This window comes from Diprion similis, chromosome 3 (assembly GCF_021155765.1).
Source record: "Diprion similis isolate iyDipSimi1 chromosome 3, iyDipSimi1.1, whole genome shotgun sequence".
In the NCBI taxonomy this organism is placed as follows: Eukaryota; Metazoa; Arthropoda; class Insecta; order Hymenoptera; family Diprionidae; genus Diprion; species Diprion similis.
This window is the reverse complement of record NC_060107.1, coordinates 8,145,668-8,165,311: the sequence shown is the minus strand read 5'-3', so window position 1 is coordinate 8,165,311 and position 19,644 is coordinate 8,145,668. Positions and strand designations below refer to the sequence as shown.

At 34.1% G+C, this 19,644-nt stretch overlaps 1 protein-coding gene across 4 annotated transcripts; it reads left to right on the top strand.

Annotated features, from left to right (window-relative positions):
• The first annotated feature begins 2,669 nt into the window (after positions 1 to 2,669).
• On the top strand, positions 2,670 to 17,293 carry LOC124404087 (ubiquitin carboxyl-terminal hydrolase 7). 4 transcript variants are annotated; one of them, XM_046877941.1, is made up of 18 exons: positions 2,670 to 3,557; positions 5,678 to 5,788; positions 7,002 to 7,277; positions 7,368 to 7,486; positions 8,296 to 8,430; positions 8,544 to 8,738; positions 9,259 to 9,430; positions 9,569 to 9,761; positions 9,894 to 10,047; positions 10,368 to 10,562; positions 13,031 to 13,252; positions 13,532 to 13,826; positions 14,033 to 14,255; positions 14,341 to 14,508; positions 14,583 to 15,087; positions 15,210 to 15,281; positions 15,346 to 15,439; positions 15,595 to 17,293. In XM_046877941.1, exons 1-18 carry the CDS (start codon positions 3,467 to 3,469, stop codon positions 15,696 to 15,698), a joined length of 3,324 nt encoding a protein of 1,107 aa, XP_046733897.1. In that variant the 5' UTR covers positions 2,670 to 3,466; the 3' UTR covers positions 15,699 to 17,293. The 4 variants fall into 4 exon arrangements, with proteins under 4 accessions (XP_046733897.1, XP_046733896.1, XP_046733898.1 ...); XM_046877940.1 differs by having other exon boundaries at positions 15,340 to 15,439; XM_046877942.1 differs by having other exon boundaries at positions 2,671 to 3,557; positions 5,690 to 5,788; positions 15,340 to 15,439.
• The last annotated feature ends 2,351 nt before the right edge of the window (positions 17,294 to 19,644 follow it).

Genomic DNA, 19,644 nt, shown 5'->3' with positions numbered 1-19,644 from the left:
CATCTGTTGATATCTAACAAGAAGCGGGCCAATTGCTGCTGTGCAGAATTGACTCAATGAATTACCCACTTTCCATTGTAATTGTAATCCTATTCAATGAATACTGTCTCAGCGTTTTGAATTTCATTTCACCTGCGAATCTGAAAATCTACTTACTGTTAGTACAAGTCTGTACATCTCTGATAATTGAAGATCATTTTCACGAAATTATCACTCACATTTTTCTACCTAATATCAAAAGTGATTTTATAAAATTTTGCCCTTTAAACTTTTAGAAATGAGCTGCAAATGGTGCATCTGAATATTCTTAGGAGTTAAATGTGTTTGAACACTCAAGTGTTTCTAAATGTGTTGTTGCCAAAGTTTGATAAAAAGATAACCATTTTGCAGCCCGCCTTACACCTGCCTTATATATAAATCGTCACTCATACGACAGGACTTTCTTTGGCACGCTCTGTATGAATAATTTTTCTATTTGAAATTGTCTGTAAATACATGCTCACTATCTGCAAAGCAAATCTTTATCCCTAGCGCAGGTATTATAAAGTGTAACGGGATCTGCCCTCCTGCAGAGACTAGCTTTGTCGCGAAAATTTAATTCTAACCCATCTGACAAATTAAGTTTAGTGCAAAATAACATTAGAGTAGAAATATAACTTTGTCCCATAAATACGTAAAATATAATGTTTTTCCATATTATTTCTATAATATAAGCTACAGTGCAAGGTTGTGGTTTGATATAGCTATTAAAAATGTAGTTCAATACTAATTATTGATGATTGGCAAGTCCAGCAGAGGTTCGTTAAGATGATAAATCTGCTTTGTCTCAATCCCAACTCTGGTCAAACTTGTCGAGAGAAAAATTTTCTAATTCTGATTTTAACGAATTTTATAATAACGAACTTTTATTGGGCTAAGAAAGTGACAAATTGTAATAAAACATACCAGGCACATATTAGACATAACTGATACACTTATGCTTGTATTTTTTTTAAATCGACAATATGTATATTCGTTTTGTCAAATTTTTTTAATCATCTTCTAAAATAAATTCTAAAATTTATGATATTAAAGACTTGTGTTTGCATGATGCAAAATTTTTTTGTCATTATTGTTATTGTAATAACAGTTACAAATTAACAATCCAATTCATTTCGATTTCGCATGTTCCAAACTTGCGGTACATTAATTCAATCATGTTAATTCAGACCAGATAACATCGTAAGACTGTACATATAATCTTTCCTATCTAAAAATGAAAAAAAATTTCATGATAACTAAAGAAAATCGTATCACATACGTTGCATCCTATCTCAATGATTCGAAATTTTTACATTCTAAAAATACGAAAAAGCTACGCGGGAACGAATTTGATTTTTGTAATTCCAATTCTCGGTATTTTCTACACCATTAATACGCGCGATTCATGAATCGTAAGGCAATTCCATCGTTTTCATATTGTATCCCTACGGGATTTAAATAATATTGACGTTAGTAAGATTATCGTAACGATTCACTCTGAGAAAAAAACATTATTTCACAATTTTGAAATTGTGTGAAATTCAGTAAACCGCAATTAAATAAAACATAACTCATCTTTCGAAATCTTAGTTTCTTCAAAATCATTGTGAAATTAAGAAAATAACGTTACGAACTTCAATCTCCTAAATAGAAACCATACTCAAATCCGAATGGAACCGTAATTATCTATCCGACATTTTTTGGAGGTATAACTGTCACGTAGACCGTCACTCGGTGCCGTCACTCGAATTAGGAAAAATTGAAAGTGGAGAACTCAAACGGAAAGAACGCAAATCCACTAAATGCCTAAGATATTACTTCATCCTTGACGTCATGCGATGGTTCCGGCAATTCCGCTGATATATGTTATACATCAGTAGACAATTCTTTGGGCAATAAAAAAAAAAAAACATATGTATATTCTTCGTTTCCCAAATTTTTGACTCGCAATCCTGCAGAGTCATTCGCGCGTAAAGCTTTGTCAAGACACTGTAAGCGCGCAAGCTATCATTGCCAAACATAACCTCCATATGCCGTATTTAATTTGTTGAAATATCTACGAATACTTCAAACCCAATAAATGCGCATACTTGGAATAAATGAATTCAAACAGTTCAGGATAACTCTTATTTGAGATATTGCAAGAGGTTATATTATGCCAGGCTTAGGTTATGTTTTGTTATATTACGCTGACGAACCGTCGTGCTGAGGACCCGGATGTTGGTTGAGGATGAGAGTGAGGGACTACATTTCGTGATGTTAAACCTTTTCTACGCAGCGAAGCTATTTTCAACCTCTCTTGTGACTAGCATCGCGATATCCATCATCCCGCCTGTTTGTAAGATAAATGTTGCTACGGCAATTGTGCTCCAAAATCACGGTTTTCCCATGAGGTGGATTAAATGCGGAGAGCTCATGCTTGCCTTGCGTACATCTTAACACATTTTAATGCACACATGTGTAGTGTGTACCTCCGCGTAGGATGATGAGACGCTTCGGTAACGTTCTTCAATCCCTTCCGAGCAAAAGCCGGGCGATTCATGGTTCAATTCCGTAGTTTCTTGGTCCGGCGTACCATGCACACATGCATGCATACATACTAGATGATCATACCAGTGCGCGCGAATTCCATTGTCCCTTGAGCCAGACGTCGTCTGTCCACTGCGGCAATAGGGACGCCATTTTGTTTATTTTCGCGTGAAGTGCCGAGGTTCTAGTACGGAGTTGACGAACCCGACGACACAACTGCAGAACTCAGCCGACTTACGGTAGACAGGAAAGTAGAGATTATAAGATAACTGCGATAAGTGTTGCAAGAATTGAACAGGTATTGTCTAGAAGCGTATAGGATCGTCGATAAAGTCTGACTGTTTATTCGTCGGCGTTATAAAAAGCGGTCTTGATTTTGTTCGTGCGCGAATCGTGGGGAGATATATGTCCGGAAAGTCCCTCCTCGAAGCGGGGGCACGCGACAGCCGCAGAAATTGGGCGCATCGCAAGCAAGCACCAATCGTCCAGCGGTAAATTGACGGTGTCCGGCCGTAGCAGCGCCGCGAGCAACGATTTCCCCGTCCTAGGGTTGCCGAAAGATATCGTGGGGCACCCCAGGGATCACTACACGGTCCTAGGGGTCCGTAAGGTCTATAACAAGGTAGTTAAGAGCCGGAGGAAACCGCGGAACGACAAGGAGAATTACGGCGGCGGAGGCGGAGAAGAGGAAGACGACGAGAACGACGAAGAACACGACGAACACGACGACGACGAAAACGCAGATTCTGGTAAAAGGGGTAAAACTTATCGAGGGGTATACGAGGAGTCGGGCAACAAGCGGTCACCGCGACAGCCGACGGCTGTTATTAATCACCCTGAAGAAGACACCTCGTCGCCGCTAGCCGCGCGCGAGGTCACCGGTGCCGACAACACGACCGTCAACATCGGCCTCGCTATGAACCACGTCAACGACAAGGAGAACGTTAATCAGTTGAACCCCAACCCTGTGCAGGTCAACGAAGTCGAAGAAATGGACACCCAGGAAGGTAAGGATCCCCGACTTTACCCAGCCCAATTTATCGACGACCAAATATAGGTGCACGAATATATTGACAAAAAAAAAAGAAAGATAGAAAAGAAAAAAAACATGCCTAAAGCCGATAATAATAACGACCACAACAGTAATAATAATAATAATAATAATAATAATGATAATAATAATAATGTAAAAAAATAGTAACTGCGGAATTTCGAGACTTCTACCGAAATTACGCTAACCGACAATTTTTTAGTAACCGCAGATTTGGTATTGTTGCATCGATATCATTGTCATAACCTATCAAAGAAGAAAACCCCGCACCGGCTTCTTGCCAAGGCGAAATCTGTGGCGGTGGGTACATGCGAATTAAATGCGAGATATTATATGGTATCCGCAACCCGATACCAGAGAAAAAAAGGTGGAAGAATGTTGACTCATCTAAGACGACTACCATGATATTTTTGTCATACCTACCCTATTTGACGCTTGTTATTAACACTTGCAGAAATAACAGTTACCTTTGTTGCACAACGGATATTTATACACACGCGCATGGATGAAGAGTTCGATTCTCTACTTGTAGTATGCGAATGTAATATTTTACTGATTGACGTTAATTACAATTGAATGTTGTTTGGCAATCGGTAAATAGAAAATCGAAAGCATTCAAATAAAAAGAAGAATTATTGAATGACAACAGAGTTAAACTGGCGAAAGCGTGACTGCCATAAATTGATCAAATGTTAATGATTCTGTGTACTAGCACTGAAAATTGTGAAAATATTATTTTTGTATGATACAATTACATGTTTTATATTCACATCGAGTGAAAAAATCTCTTGACAACAGATCTCTAATATTTTGACACCCCTTTACTTCTCCTGTCTCCTGTATGAGTTGAAATTTCCTCCATTTTTAATTTCTATGCTCAATTGTCAATCAGTTCAGCTTGAAAATTTTACAATATATTATTATTTCAATCTCATAAAAAAAACTCACCATAAATTTAGATTTGAAGAATATTATAAACATCTGCTTTTGCTGCAAGGTCATCGAGAAATTTCTTAATCCACAGTGTTTGTTTTCTTCAAATTTTTCTTAGACCTGGCAAGAAAGTTATGACGATGCAAATTTAACCTCGCTCGTACCAAGTGAACGAAAAATTTTATTTCAATGTTTTTAACATGATTTTATCATATAACGACATTTTAATAGTTTGGAGTTTCTCTATTTTAATCATTGTGTATGAATCGCTTCTTCTTAATTTTAATTTCTTACAATAACGATCGGCGTGCTGATTATAAAATAGATTCTATCGTCAAGTGATATATTGTATATCGATATGTTCATTTATGACCAAAACTTCAAAATAAATTTGATTTATCACCCTAACTGGAAAGTTAAGCAATGTATTAAAGACATGTCTTGGAAATTTTTATTTATGTATTAATTATTCTTTTTTCCAATCCAGGCTAGTGAATTCTACAATATTTTACCCATCGTTATAAATAGATCACACAAATATCAGGACTTTACTATAACCACGCGACGATCAGCTTTTTTTGTTTTCTTTTTTCATTCACTTTTCTCTCACGTTGTTGTGATGCATCGACTTTTTTCATGTAGAGTAATCGATTTAGTTGGTTAAATATGCATCTAATAATACCATCTACAAAAATCACATGTCAGCTAAGGTTCTTGCATAAAAGAAGTCACCTAAAATTTAGTTATATAAATAAAAGTGATTTTTTAAGGCAGCCACTTTGAGATCAACATAAGATTGCTGGATTTTTAAACAACGAGTAAAAATTGAATGAATATTAAATTTCTAACTTTTATGAAAAATCATTATTTTGGAACTGCCGACTTGTCTGAAATTTGCTAAACCATAGTAAATCAAAGCACACTTATATTTTGCAAACTCAAACTCCTTTAAAGTCGTTCTGAATTTGCAAACCAATGATTTTTTTCAAATTTGTTGTTACTTGAGTAAAACTGAAAGAATTTATAAAACTTTCTTTCTCGTACGAGATGTTACATTTCTGATACTCATAGAAAATTGGTACTACTAATTGAGACCTAAACCTAATCCGACTATCAATACCATAAATTGAAATTGAATAACAGTTGAATCTATAGAGACGCAGAACGACGGTGGAGGAGACGGAAACGAGACTCGTCCAGTCAACGGAGAGCCAGAACCTGCCTGTATCGTACAAGACCAAGACATGGAGGAAGGTGCGATGATCCACAATCAAGCCTTCTTATCCCACACCGTAGATTAATACAATTAAATATTTTCGTATAATTTCCAAGAGCATGACCATGGGGAAAATTAAAATCTTTAGACGTTGTTTCAAGAGCTTTTTAGAATTATTTAAAACAAAAGTTCGCTGCTGGCGTACATTTAAGTAAGTGTACGTTCCGAAAGAGAAGAGGAAAATAGAAAAGCACGCTATCCTCGCAGCTAATTTCTGAATCTTAATTGCAAACATTGTTCAAAGTACCTTGTTCAAAATCATTTCTTAATTTATGCTTGTCTTCATCTCTCTTCTTGTTTTGCAAGGGTTGTAGATGGTGTCAGTGTAGGAGATGGAGTGGCATGTAAACAATAATTATGATCCGATATTGCTAGTCTTTATGTTCAGAGTGCACCACAGCAGAGTGTGCAGTTTACATCACAATTTGGACAACTGCAAGCCTATAATTGCAATCAGTTGTTACTTTCTAATTAGCAATATTTCTTTTTGGAGCAATAATCTTGAACTGACACAGTGATTTGGAATTAAGAACTATATTGTGACTTATAGTTGAAAGCACAAGTTTTGCATTTACGTTCGATTATTGATGAGAACTGTCAATAGTTTTAGCAAGTTCAAAGTTAGTTTTTCCTCACCTTCCATCAAACACAAAACATGTGTTGATTTTGAATGAAATAAAAATTGTCTATATGCCTTGCAATCCTGCCCAGATTAATATCGATGCATGGGACTAATGTAGTGTCAATGTTCCGTACTGTTCAGTAAACATCAATTCCCGCATTATTATAACTGATGTCCGGGACTGAAAGTTTTTATGGAAATTTAAAAATTAGATCGTTCGAGTTGTGCATTTTTGTAAGCAGATTTAGGACAAATTGACCGGTTTTTGCTGCAAGCAATCTTTCAAAGAATTCATAGAAATTCAATAGTATTCGCCAGCATCATTTATCTGCTTCGAGTGTTACCTTCGATCTGTCGATGACGTGATTGACAAAGAACCCAGTGTACACTTCAGTAATGCAATTTATATTAATATAAACATATATACGATAAACATATCAATAATTTTCTATTTATTAGTAATACAGAATTATTAACTCACCTACTGTTCCATATTTCTGCATGAGACTCTGAGGGGTAACCGTTCGAACGTTATGTTCCCAAAAAAATGTACTTCATTCTTGTTTCAGACGAGGCAAGGTCAGAGGCGACTTTCCGCTACACAGTGGAAAATTTTTCGAAGATGAAAGACTCCCAGTTATCGCCACCTTGCTACGTGCGTAATCTTCCGTGGAAGATTATGGTGATGCCTCGTAACAGCCAGACGCAAGAACGCCAATCGCAGCGGTCCCTGGGCTTCTTCTTACAATGCAACGGGGAAAGCGAATCGGCTGCATGGAGTTGCTACGCAGTCGCAGAGCTCAGGCTCCTCTCCCACAAGGAGGGTCAGGAACCTTTCAGTAGAAGTATGTTTCCAATCAATTCATGTTTTTATTTTAGAAGGAGACTGTTTCGTTTCTGGTTCGAATCGCGACAAAATGATCATTATTTTGCAGAAATTCAACACTTATTCTACAGTAAGGAAAATGATTGGGGCTTTAGTCATTTCATGACTTGGCAGGATGTACTAGAGGTGGACAGAGGCTACATTAAAGATGACTCCATCACGCTTGAAGTGAGTGCCAGTTTTTGATATTTAAACGCATTGTACACATTCAGATTATTTATGAATTTATTTAATCGATTTTCTTCACTATAACTTAGATCGGTATGGTGTTGTAGCTACGATCAGTAAATGTGCTTTTTTCACTTCTCACTTCCATTCGACAGCCACCTCTTTAACGATAGAGATTTGATCAGTTTAATGCATCTTATTTCTAGCCTTCTGACCTTGCATTTAGCGAAAAGTATTTGTTTCTCGGATATGTAAAAGTTACGAGGAGTATCGCGATGCCAAGTTTCGATTGAATGTTTAACCCGCGTTTTGTTCAGACGCTGCGATTGCTTTTGTGTGTTAATTTATGCAAACGATACTGAGGTTGCTTATTTTCTTTCATGTTCGGTCATTGGTCATCACGTGTAAGCATCAATGTCATTCACAATACCATATTAAAAACGTTCGCTTTACCCATGTTAGTTTAACATTTTCATTCAAATTATTATGGGCTTGCAACTGACACTGGCTAGATGGATGAAGTTGCTGTGGGATTATATTTATTGCCTTCTAAATTCTAAATTCAAGGTCTGTGCTGTCGGTAATGTTAGTTTGTTACTCATTGTTGTTACTCATTTTTCCACATAGAATTGTATAGCACTGACTAATTATAATAACAATCCACCAATTTCACAGTGCGATAAATCCACAATAGTATAATATAATAATATTTCACATCAACGCAAGACCTTCAACCAACATGGTTTTTAATTCAAGGTGCAGTAATTGTTATTTATTTTGTACACTTATTGTCGATGTGTGATTTTTAGGTCCATGTGGTAGCAGATGCACCGCATGGTGTTAGCTGGGACAGTAAGAAACACACAGGATATGTCGGTCTCAAAAATCAGGGGGCAACTTGTTACATGAATTCGCTCCTACAAACCTTGTATTTCACTAATCAGGTGAGTCGATGTCGAAAAATAATTTTACTCCGCCAATGTTTTTCAGGTTGGCGTATTTATCACACTTGAACTGTCATTTCATACAGAAAGTTACAATTTTTTTATATTTTCAGTTACGTAAGGCGGTGTATAAAATGCCAACAGAGAGTGATGATTCTAGCAAGAGTGTCGCATTAGCTTTACAGAGGGTATTTCACGAACTGCAATTTTGTGATAAACCAGTTGGTACAAAAAAATTAACCAAAAGTTTTGGATGGGAGACACTTGACTCTTTTATGCAACATGATGTACAAGAATTCCTCAGAGTTGTAAGGAAATTTTCAACCAATATCCTGCCAAGGATGTATTCAAATAACTGTGTATATGTGATAAATACTCTGACGTTGAGACCAAGTTTATTGCTCGTTGTAACACTGTGTAACGTCGTTTATTGCATTACCAAAATTGAATACATCTTCGTCTCTGACCACTCAACTCTTTGTTTATTGTTTAATTTTCGATTGACTTTCTCAGTGAAAAAGAATTATGCAAAAAATTTACTCTTGACTGTGTTTGTTGCAATATACGTAAGAACGAAACGAGTATCGTAATTTCAATGCTTTCAATGTACAGCTATTCACACAGTTATTTGTGTACACAATTAAATACACATTACGTGTATTGTGAAAAAAGAAAGGGATTAAGGAAAAAAAAAAAAAAAAAAAACCGGTAACAATCACACTTTTACCATATGTTTATATACGCGTGTTATGACATCCTTGAGCAAAGTTAACTTTTTTTTTTTTGATATATCACTTGTATTGATGGTTTTTTTTTAACAATTCATAGCTCTTGGATAAATTGGAAAGTAAAATGAAAGGGACATGCGTCGAAGGGACAGTACCAAAATTATTCGAAGGAAAAATGGCTTCGTTCATCAAATGTAAGAATATAGACTACACATCAACTAGAGTGGAAACTTTTTATGACATCCAACTCAACATCAAAGGAAAAAAGAATAGTAAGTTCGTCTACTACATTGTGCAAATACTACTACTCACATCGAATAAGACTGCATAAAGTTTTGTAGTTTTTTTTTACGGCAGACAATTTCCACCTGGAGCATCGAATTATCATTTAATTGATTTAAAATTTTCAGTCGACGAATCTTTCAGAGATTATGTAAGCAAAGAAATTCTAGATGGTGACAACAAGTATGATGCTGGTGAACATGGGTTACAGGATGCTGAAAAAGGAGTAATATTTTCATCTTTTCCACCTGTTTTACACTTACACTTAATGCGCTTCCAATACGACCCAGTGACAGACTGCTCTGTCAAATTTAACGACAGGTTTGTATTTCTCTGAATTAAAATAAAATTCTCATTCTATGTCATTATTACAGTAAAATTTTCCTAAAGAATTCATGTTATACAATGATATTGCTACTACGGTTTCATCAAATTTGAACTGGGCTTATGCAGGTTTGAATTCTATGAAAAAATCAACCTTGAGCCGTACCTTCAGGTCCAAGAATCAACAAGAGCAGATTACACACTGCACGCAGTTCTTGTCCATAGTGGTGATAATCATGGGGGACATTACGTTGTATTTATCAATCCAAAAGGAGACGGCAAGGTGAGTTTGACCTGACCTGAACATCTTATTTAGAGTAGAAGTTGTTGACGGTACTAGTCTCATGTTAGCAAAACTGTTTTGAGCAACCTTGACGGGGCTAAATCTAAAGAGTGTTGAGCTATTTCTTATATATGATCCATTTATATTTTTACGTATATACAATTTTGCAGAGTTTTCTTAGGCGGCTGAAGGTGTGATGTGAAACAATATTGCACGTTTTTGTATATTTGCATCCGTTTAGAAGATCGTTGATAATATTTCCCATCACGAACCAACCAAAAATTTTTTTATTTTTCTTCTAATATATATTTCTTCAACAGTGGTGCAAGTTTGACGACGACGTGGTGTCAAGGTGTACAAAGCAGGAGGCGATTGACAATAACTATGGAGGCCAGGACGAAGACATGTCCATGACAGTGAAGCATTGTACAAACGCGTACATGTTGGTTTACATTCGTGACTCAGAGCTTAAGAATGTCTTACAAGAGGTCAAAGAAGAGGACATACCTCAAGAGGTCAGAAACGTCCTTCAAAGAGAGCTTTCGCAGGAGTTAAGCGACTTTGAACGTGACAAAGACGCTACAGACACCAATAAAGATGCTAATATAGAGACGACAAACATTCGTCCCTGCACGCAAAACATACGGAATCCAAATCTTTACATACATGATTTTTAAAATATTTGATTAGGCGCGCTTTGTAAATTGATTATGTTGCGTTACTACAGAATACCATTCTCATTATGGCAATGATGACTAAGATACAGTTGTTTGTTCAAATTATGACCAAAAACCACAGCTATAACATATCCGTGATGAACATTACCGTAGAGATGTCGAAGCTAGAAAGTAATGACTAAAAGCTCTGTTGTCGTTTCGGTAGATTTTATATTGATAAATTTCTTATCAACTAATTTTTTCAATTTCGAATGTTCTTTCATAACTTGGTTAATATCAACTTTGCTTAGAAGAAAACAAATCAAAATTATGTCAATTTGAGAGCTTTATGTAGTATACATGCGAATGGTATCTGTAGTGACTATTGATCACGCGACTACAAATGAAATATGAGCGAATAAGTTACTTTGTTACAATCGCATAGCTTTGAGTCATAATTTAATTGCCTTGACGGATTTTTCATTATTTAACGGCAATATCATACTTATTTGAAGACGGGTTGGAGAAAAAAAAAGAAGAAACTAAAATAACGAGACAACAAGACTCATGAGATAACATTGACATGTTAAAATTTGACGCAATTGACTAAGACATGCTGTTTCGACATTGGACTGATGAAATTTGCTTAAGATGAAAATTGTATTATATATGCTTAAAATTAAAAGGAAAAAAAATTGTATTATAGCTAGGAATATTTAGAATGAATCGCATTTGAGACACTTGAATGTCGCATAATTTTTTTCTCGGGGTTGGGCGAATTTTTATCGAACGGATCAGGAAAATTTTCGGATTACGTACCTATTATACATATGATTTAAGATAACAGATAGAGGAAAAAAAAATTTTATATAAAGTATTATACATGAAGAAAACGTTTAAGAAAGTGAACTATTTCTTTCTTAGCAACAATAGCTTCCTTAACATGTCTTCTAATCTATATACACAGTTTGTTATTGACTAGGAATGTTTAGAGAAACCAAAATATGGCGTGAATTTCACAATCATTTGGTGTACGTTCTTTTATTTCGTGATTCACCTAAGTCCTTTTACGCAAATACTTTCTGAAGATTTTGACAGTTTTTACCAAACATTCACAGTTTCTTTTTTATCGTGAAAAAAAGACAGAAAATATCAAGAAAATAGAAAAAAAAATCAAGAAATAAATAATTAAATGACTAACGAACAAAATTTTCAGTGTTACTAGAGATATTACAAGTATTAACAGATGCTTATTTATTTGTTGTTAAATATTAATAAATACGTAAAAAACAAATGGAATGAATTTATAATGGCTGTAATCGTCATCCCTTGGAGTTATACTACTATTTTATATATACTTAAAAAAAAAAAGAAAAGAAATAAACAAAATAAACTGTTGGATGTTCATGAAAACTACGAAAGTCACTAGTCAATTATTTTTACAGTGTGCAAACTCAGAATTAATTTCAACGGTTTATTAACAGAGTTTATTATTGAGTGAGCGGTTCACAATGTATGATAATTGATTTAGGTTCAAAATAACAAACATAAGATATAGGGGGATATAGGGTACTATTAGTGGCCCTCCACACTACCGAAGTTACGCTTTACAATCTTAAAATTATACAGCAAGACCATAAAAATTTGTTACTTATATAGTTTACGTACGTAATATACAGGGTAATAAAAATTCTGGAGTCATATGTAACCAGTTTTGATTCGATTTAACGAGTGGTAGTTCAAAAGTTTGACATGTTCATGCTTTACCAAACGATTGCGTTTTGATATGTCAGTTCTCAAAGTTTGACACAAATTTGGATAATTGTGAAACTTTAAAGAATTAATTTTTTTTGAACCGTAAAATTGCAAAGCAATATTTGTTTTTCTAATTTGCACTCTAGTATTTAATATTTTTCCCAAGTATAAATAATTATGACTACTTGTAAGATCCCTGTATACTACTTGTGTAACTTGTATTAGTGTGTGTGTATCAGATCACACTTGTACATTTAGGAATTGTGATTTATTATAACCAGCATAGCCGTATCCACTGCTAACAGCTAAATAATTTTAATTTTGTAAATGCGTAGCTGGGTAGTCGGTATAGCGGCAGAATAACAAAATTAAAATTACTTGGTTGCGAGAAGGTCATGAAGTCTTTTGAAATTCCGAATTTCAAAAGTACGATGAAAGTTGAAATTTTTCAGAAAAAATATTTGAAATTTTGAAGAAATGGAAACAAATATTGATGAAAAAGAAAAATGAATCAATTTAAAATGAAAATAAAAATTCTATACACCTGGATAATTTTAATTTTGTCGGTCTAGCTGGTGGACAGGCTGCAAGAGGAGAAGAGAATGGAACAAATACGAAGAAAGGAAAGAAGCGAGGCTTACTTGTACATGACTGTTAACGTCCTTCTCGAGGACAGCTTCGACGGCCATCAAGGCAACGACCTCTACGATCCTGAACGTGCACTCTACCGTGTTTTTCGTGTACGCAAACAGACCACCCTTAACGAGTTCCTAGAACAGCTCAGCGAAAGTCTGGTGAGTGTTTGATTAAAAATTCAATTGGAAGGTTGAAAGTATTGTTTCTAAAAAACTGAAAAAAAAAGTTTCAAATTAATCTTCCAACTCAATCCTAAAATGATTAAACACAATAAAAGACTTTAAAAATTCTATTTCAATTTTACGGTAAGTAATGAAATATTTGATCTGGGTTGTCTTTACCGATAATATTAATATTCTACTTAATATTACAACATCTTGGCTGTCGAAAATTTTCAACAATTTTCGTGTATATTTAATGCACAAAAATTTTCACAGAAATATCCGATTGAGCAAATTCGTGTGTGGCCCTTCAGTCCTCGCTCAAACCAAACTTGCAGGCCAACGCTTATCGAGTTGGAAGCAGATCTACACAAACCGATAAACGAGTGTGCAGAGAATGTAAATCCTTGGAATGTTTTTGTCGAACTTGTCCCACCAGACTCTGGCTTAACCGCGCTACCCCCGTTTGACAAAGACACAGATGTACTATTATTCTTCAAACTATACGATCCTAAGAATAAGAAAATACACTACTGTGGTCATCACTATATGCCAGTAACAGCAAAAGTTCGTAAGTATCATTCTACTGTCTAAAATAGACTCACAATCGGTAATTGTACTCATAAATACCAAATATTCAACCGTATGTTTAACGTTTGACATCTCTATTTGCACTAATTGAAATAATCTTTCCTCAGTGCGTCATTACTGATTGCAATCGATAAGATAACTACTATAATTTGTACTAACATGACGTAAAAAAATTTTCATCAACAGAGGAACTCATTCCAATCCTCAATGAAAGGGCTGGCTTTCCTCCCGATACAGAACTCGCATTATACGAAGAGATCAAGCCCAACATGGTAGAAAAAATTGAAAATCTGACAGAGCCGTTGGAAAAGGTACTTGAAGAATTGATGGACGGAGATATAATTGTCTTTCAAAAAGAGGAACGTGACACAGAGGTTTATGAGTTACCCACATGTCGGGATTACTTCAAGTAAGTTGGACTTGATACTTGAGGTTTTACACACTGTGGAAAAAAAAGAACTCGCGTCTGATAAAATTCTTGTTTCTTTTTTCAGGGACTTGTTTTATAGGGTAGAAGTAACGTTCTGCGATAAAACAATAATTAATGATCCTGGCTTCACAATGGAACTATCGCAAAGAATGACATATGATCAAATTGCAAAGGCTGTTGCACAGAGAGTAGGAACTGACCCGTATCTCCTCCAATTTTTCAAATGTCAAAAGTAAGACGGTCTTATGATTATTTCGTTGAATGTTCACCAGATAAATTACTTCTATAATTCTAATATAATTTTAGTTACAAAGACTCGCCTGGTCATCCATTGAGGTGTACGTTTGAAGGAACTCTGAAAGAATTAGTTGCTTACTGCAAGCCAAAAACAAAAAAAATTTTTTACCAACAATTAAGTATCCGAATTAATGAGCTGGAAAATAAAAAACAATTCAAATGCATTTGGGTGGGACCTTCGCTCAAAGAAGAAAAAGAACTGATTCTGTATCCGAACAAAAATGGCACGGTTGTTGATTTGTTGGAGGAAGCTAGAAAGCAGGTCGAATTGTCTCAAAACGGTTCTGGAAGATTGAGGATATTGGAAGTAAACTGCAATAAAATTTTGCCTGGACCCAAAGATGATGTTCCTTTAGACAGCTTAAATACTACTGGCACTAAAACGTATAGGATAGAAGAAATACCACGAGATGAATTAAATTTGGCTGAGGATGAGATGCTAGTTCCTGTCGCACACTTTCATAAGGATATCTATTCCACGTTTGGAATACCTTTCCTGTTCAAAATCAAACATGTAAGTATTAACAATTGTCGCAAACGTTTTCTTGGCTATTCAAATCTTCTCAATATCCTCTCAGGGCATGGTAATACCACTTTCTTTTTCAAACTCTAATATCTAATAATATGCATTTTCAGGGTGAACCTTTCGCCAAATTCAAAGATCGATTACTGAAGAAACTTGGTGTGCAAGAGAAGGAGTTTGAAAAGGTAAGCAATTTACATAATCCATGAAAATATATAATGAGAATTCATAAAAACTTTAAAGTTTAAGTTTGCCGTGGTTACGTTGAACAAGGCGCAATTCATCACCGAAGATCCAAGCTATTTCATCAATTTATCCGACTTCCGAACTCACCCAAATCAAAGTGAGTAAATTTAACGATATTTCTCAGAGCAATCAAAACTTGATATTTCAATAAAATCGAAAATGTTAGCTTTGAGATTTGTTCATTTCATGCACTTTATGACCATGTTTCTATGGTAACGAGAAATAATTATGATTTCTCTTTCTCAAACTCAGGTACAGCATCGCAAAGGACTTGGCTCGGCCTAGAACACGTTAACAAGGCGCCAAAACGTTCCCGAATCAACTACCTTGAGAAAGCTATAAAGATCTACAACTAGAGTCTAATCCCCGAGGAATAAAATTGAGCAGCCACACACGTAAATACATTATTATGTAGCTCTTTGTACAGTAAGAGTGATATATTGCCGCACGATGCCATGATTGGAGGACGCGTAACTATTCAGTTGTTCAGCTAGATAACAAGCATATTTTAAATAATATTCTATTAATGATATTAAGTGATATAATTCCGAGCTTCGTGTATACGAAGAGAGCGAGTGTGTCGAACATGCGATGTGATGCAAAGTGGGGAAAAGGTTGCAAGGCCTTTTTCGTCGAAATGCTAAAAGTTTTATGCAACTAGTGCTTCAAGATTCGTTTAGTTCCTACCTACAACATTTAATGTATACCACTTTTCAATGCTCTAATTTTACTCTATTTTTTATTACGCTTAGCTTTGATATTACTTTGGAATATTGTTGAGTTAATATGAAGACAAACAGAGAACAAATCAATTTTTTGCATGCTCGATACGTGTTGCAGCTCGTTCTATTGATCTTCTAATGATGCTTTCAAATATTTCTGCCATCGAGACTGGACAATATAACTTTTCCATGTACGTTGGATACAAGAGTTGAATGCCAAACTTTATTTGAAAGTTACTGAAATTTTTTTTCACATTCACGGTTTTTTCGCATATTTGTTGTGCAAGGAACGAAGAATCACAAAAGGTTGCTTAAAATATGATTCATCTAACTAAATATTAACGAGACTCAATCTTCGAGCATATTATAATGCTAATGTAATATTCGTACTGTTAACTCTCACACTCGCCCACCATTGCTAGGAAGTGGGGTTTCCCATGTAAGTATATATATGTATATATACATATATATTATATATATCTTTCAGTGTTCCAAATTTTTTTTTTTGCATTCAGGTTGTTTGGAACGTGGACGCTGATTCGAATTGTGAATAATTTCTGGTGTAATTTATTGCTAAATAGAATTTTGGTATAGACGACACCTGACATTACAGACAAATTATCTGATCAGATAACATCAATATTTGGTCATATTAAGTGCAAGAGAAGTCTAAGAAATAATAACATCATTGATAATAATTGTCTAGTATAAAGAATATTAAAGGTAATAATGGTGTCATTCAGCTGTGAATTCTTAACCAGTAATTAAACAGCAATTTTTTCTAACACATTTGGTGCAACGCAAAAGTCGTAAGAACTTTTTATTATCGTTTAAAATAATGTATATGTATATCGGTATTAAATAGTACGTAAAATTGTCATCATAAAAGTAACAGTAATAATACCCAACAATTTATTAACTCCTCAATTGATTAACAAAAATTGGATTTTTGCAAACATTTGTCCTACAATAAATTGTTTTCTTCATCTGCTTTGTTCGAAAGACAAAGATTTACGAAGTGTTAGAGATAAAATTCGTTTTTATTGTTTATCAATAAAAAAAATAAAAATAAAAAAAAACAATAAAGAAATTAAAAATAACTGATGTCAATAAGCATAACTTAATTGTACAAACTGTATGACACCGCCGCATTTGGGTAAATTAAAAAAAAATAATCTCAGATTATAACACATTGCCTGTACTCATCTCCTAATTAATAAACTCAACAATGTGTAATCTAAAACTATATTTTTTCGTTGCGCAAGTGATGCTACAACTGTTACATAATGCCTAAACGACCCGTTGCCAATTCAATTTATGAATTCTATTACATCCGTATATCATGGCAAAGTATGAGCATTTGACAAAACTGTTATCAAGAATTTTTCAAATAGTAAGACATCTGTTACATCACTTTTTCGAACATTGTTCACATTAATACAGCCTCAGCAAGTGATATCATCGACTCTTTAATATATTTACGTTTCAGACAATACTCAACGAACATTTTAAGTATAATGTTCATATTATATAATAATTTTCAATCTATATATTCAGTGATGTTGTTGATAATTGTGACTTGACACGAACGTTGGCAGTATATCTAATGTTCAGTGGATAAGACATCGCATACTTTGGTGCTGCAAATAAATAAATTTTGACCACTTATTCTTTGAAACATAACTACATAATGTACGATTATTATTTACCACTCGCATAGTTTTCTTACTTTACTGTTTTCAAGTTGATAAATTATCAAATAGTGACTGTTGTTTGTTTTAACACCAAGTTCATCAGTCATGTGACGTGTCTAGTCAAGTGTGGTCGGAAATTATTGAGAACAATATAATCATGATTTTAAATAAAAAATAAATGACGTTTTGTCAAGGGGAATTATGATGATGAGATATATCGTACATCGCCGAATCACCAAAAGTTATTCAAGTATCAATTATTATGGCTACGTCTCAATCACCCTGTAGTATCTAATTTGTTTCTATCGATTATTTTTCCTTATTGAGTGCGTGTGCGTTTCATTTTTTCTTTTTCAATGTCTTCATCACTTTTAGATGCAGTAAGTTTTTGAATTCTTGTCTTTAGTCTTAAATATATACATATATATTTATATATTATATATATATATATAATATATAATATAAAATACATGTATATATATATATATATATATATATATATATATTTATAATCTTTCTTTCGGGAAAATTAAAATTCGAAAGAAAAAAAAGTACATTTAATATATAGAAGGTGCTGAGTTTTGATGAAGCAACTGAAGATCGATGCTATAGATTGAAGAGAGCTACAGAAAGTGAAAAATAATTTGAAGAATATATCAACATTTACGAACTCGGTATTTTCATGCTTCACTACTCTTGTTACATGTTATGAAAATGGAATTACTGGCAAAATTCCACGCAAATTTATAATATCTATGAGTTAAAAAGAAAAATCCATGCAACTTTGTTAATCAAAATAATACAAATTGATTTAATTTTACACATAAAATTATTTTTCATTTCAAACCTAATATTATCATTATAACTCTGTTTCTTTTGTTATAACAAGACTAAAATGTGAATTCCTCCGCAGCTTTATACTTTTTATTTTATCAACAGTTCAATGTTTCCGAACAGCTAACATTGGGTCAATCATTAATGTTTCACATTTTTTGGAAACTCGATTTTCTCCATCACCTCCTTATACTGATCTTTAATTATTAATGACCATTTGATGTTGAAAAAAATTGACTTGACAAATCTGATTTCTTTGGGGACAAACATTGGAAAATTAGCCACGTTGGAAAAATGAATTGAGCTAAGACTGTAATCACAAGAAATGTTGCATTTAGAAAGTTTCAAAATAAAACTTGTATTATAGTAAAGCATATGTAATGTATTACTATACGCTATGTAAGCATAATTAAAATAAGCTTACAAATCTAGAATAAGTTGTTGTCTAGAACTATTTTAAACAGCATCATCAAGACTGTTTGATATCATGGAATACTAACTATCGTTATCAGACTAATATTTCAGCTTATGTCCAACTAAATAAATACGATATTTATACTCTCAGTTGTTCTGTTTCTACGTTTTATTTTGGAACATTCTGAACTTGACTGGACAATGATCTGTAATTGTATCGCAAAAACAAATTTAAAACGATCTATGAGCTCTTTCTGAACACAAATAAAGTTTGTATGTTTTCTTTAATTGTGATGCCAAAATGGTGCATGTCGTGCGTAATAATAAATTTCTAAAAAGAGTGCTTGAATCTTGAACTGAAGGGCTTGTTATTGTATTGATTAATCTGTTACCAAAACGGCTAAGTGTTATCAAAGAAGTATTCAGACTCCTGGCCTTTAACATTATGTAACACTTATCAAAAGTTGATATCAACTTTTGCAAGTACATACGTGACTCTATGTGTTCCCAAACACACTCAAAATTGCTATAAATTCGATTAAATATTTCTGAATTCTGTAATCAATATTTCATACTGAATGAGACATTTTACGTTCCTGATTTTTTTTATCATTAAATCTAATTAAATGCTGAGAGTC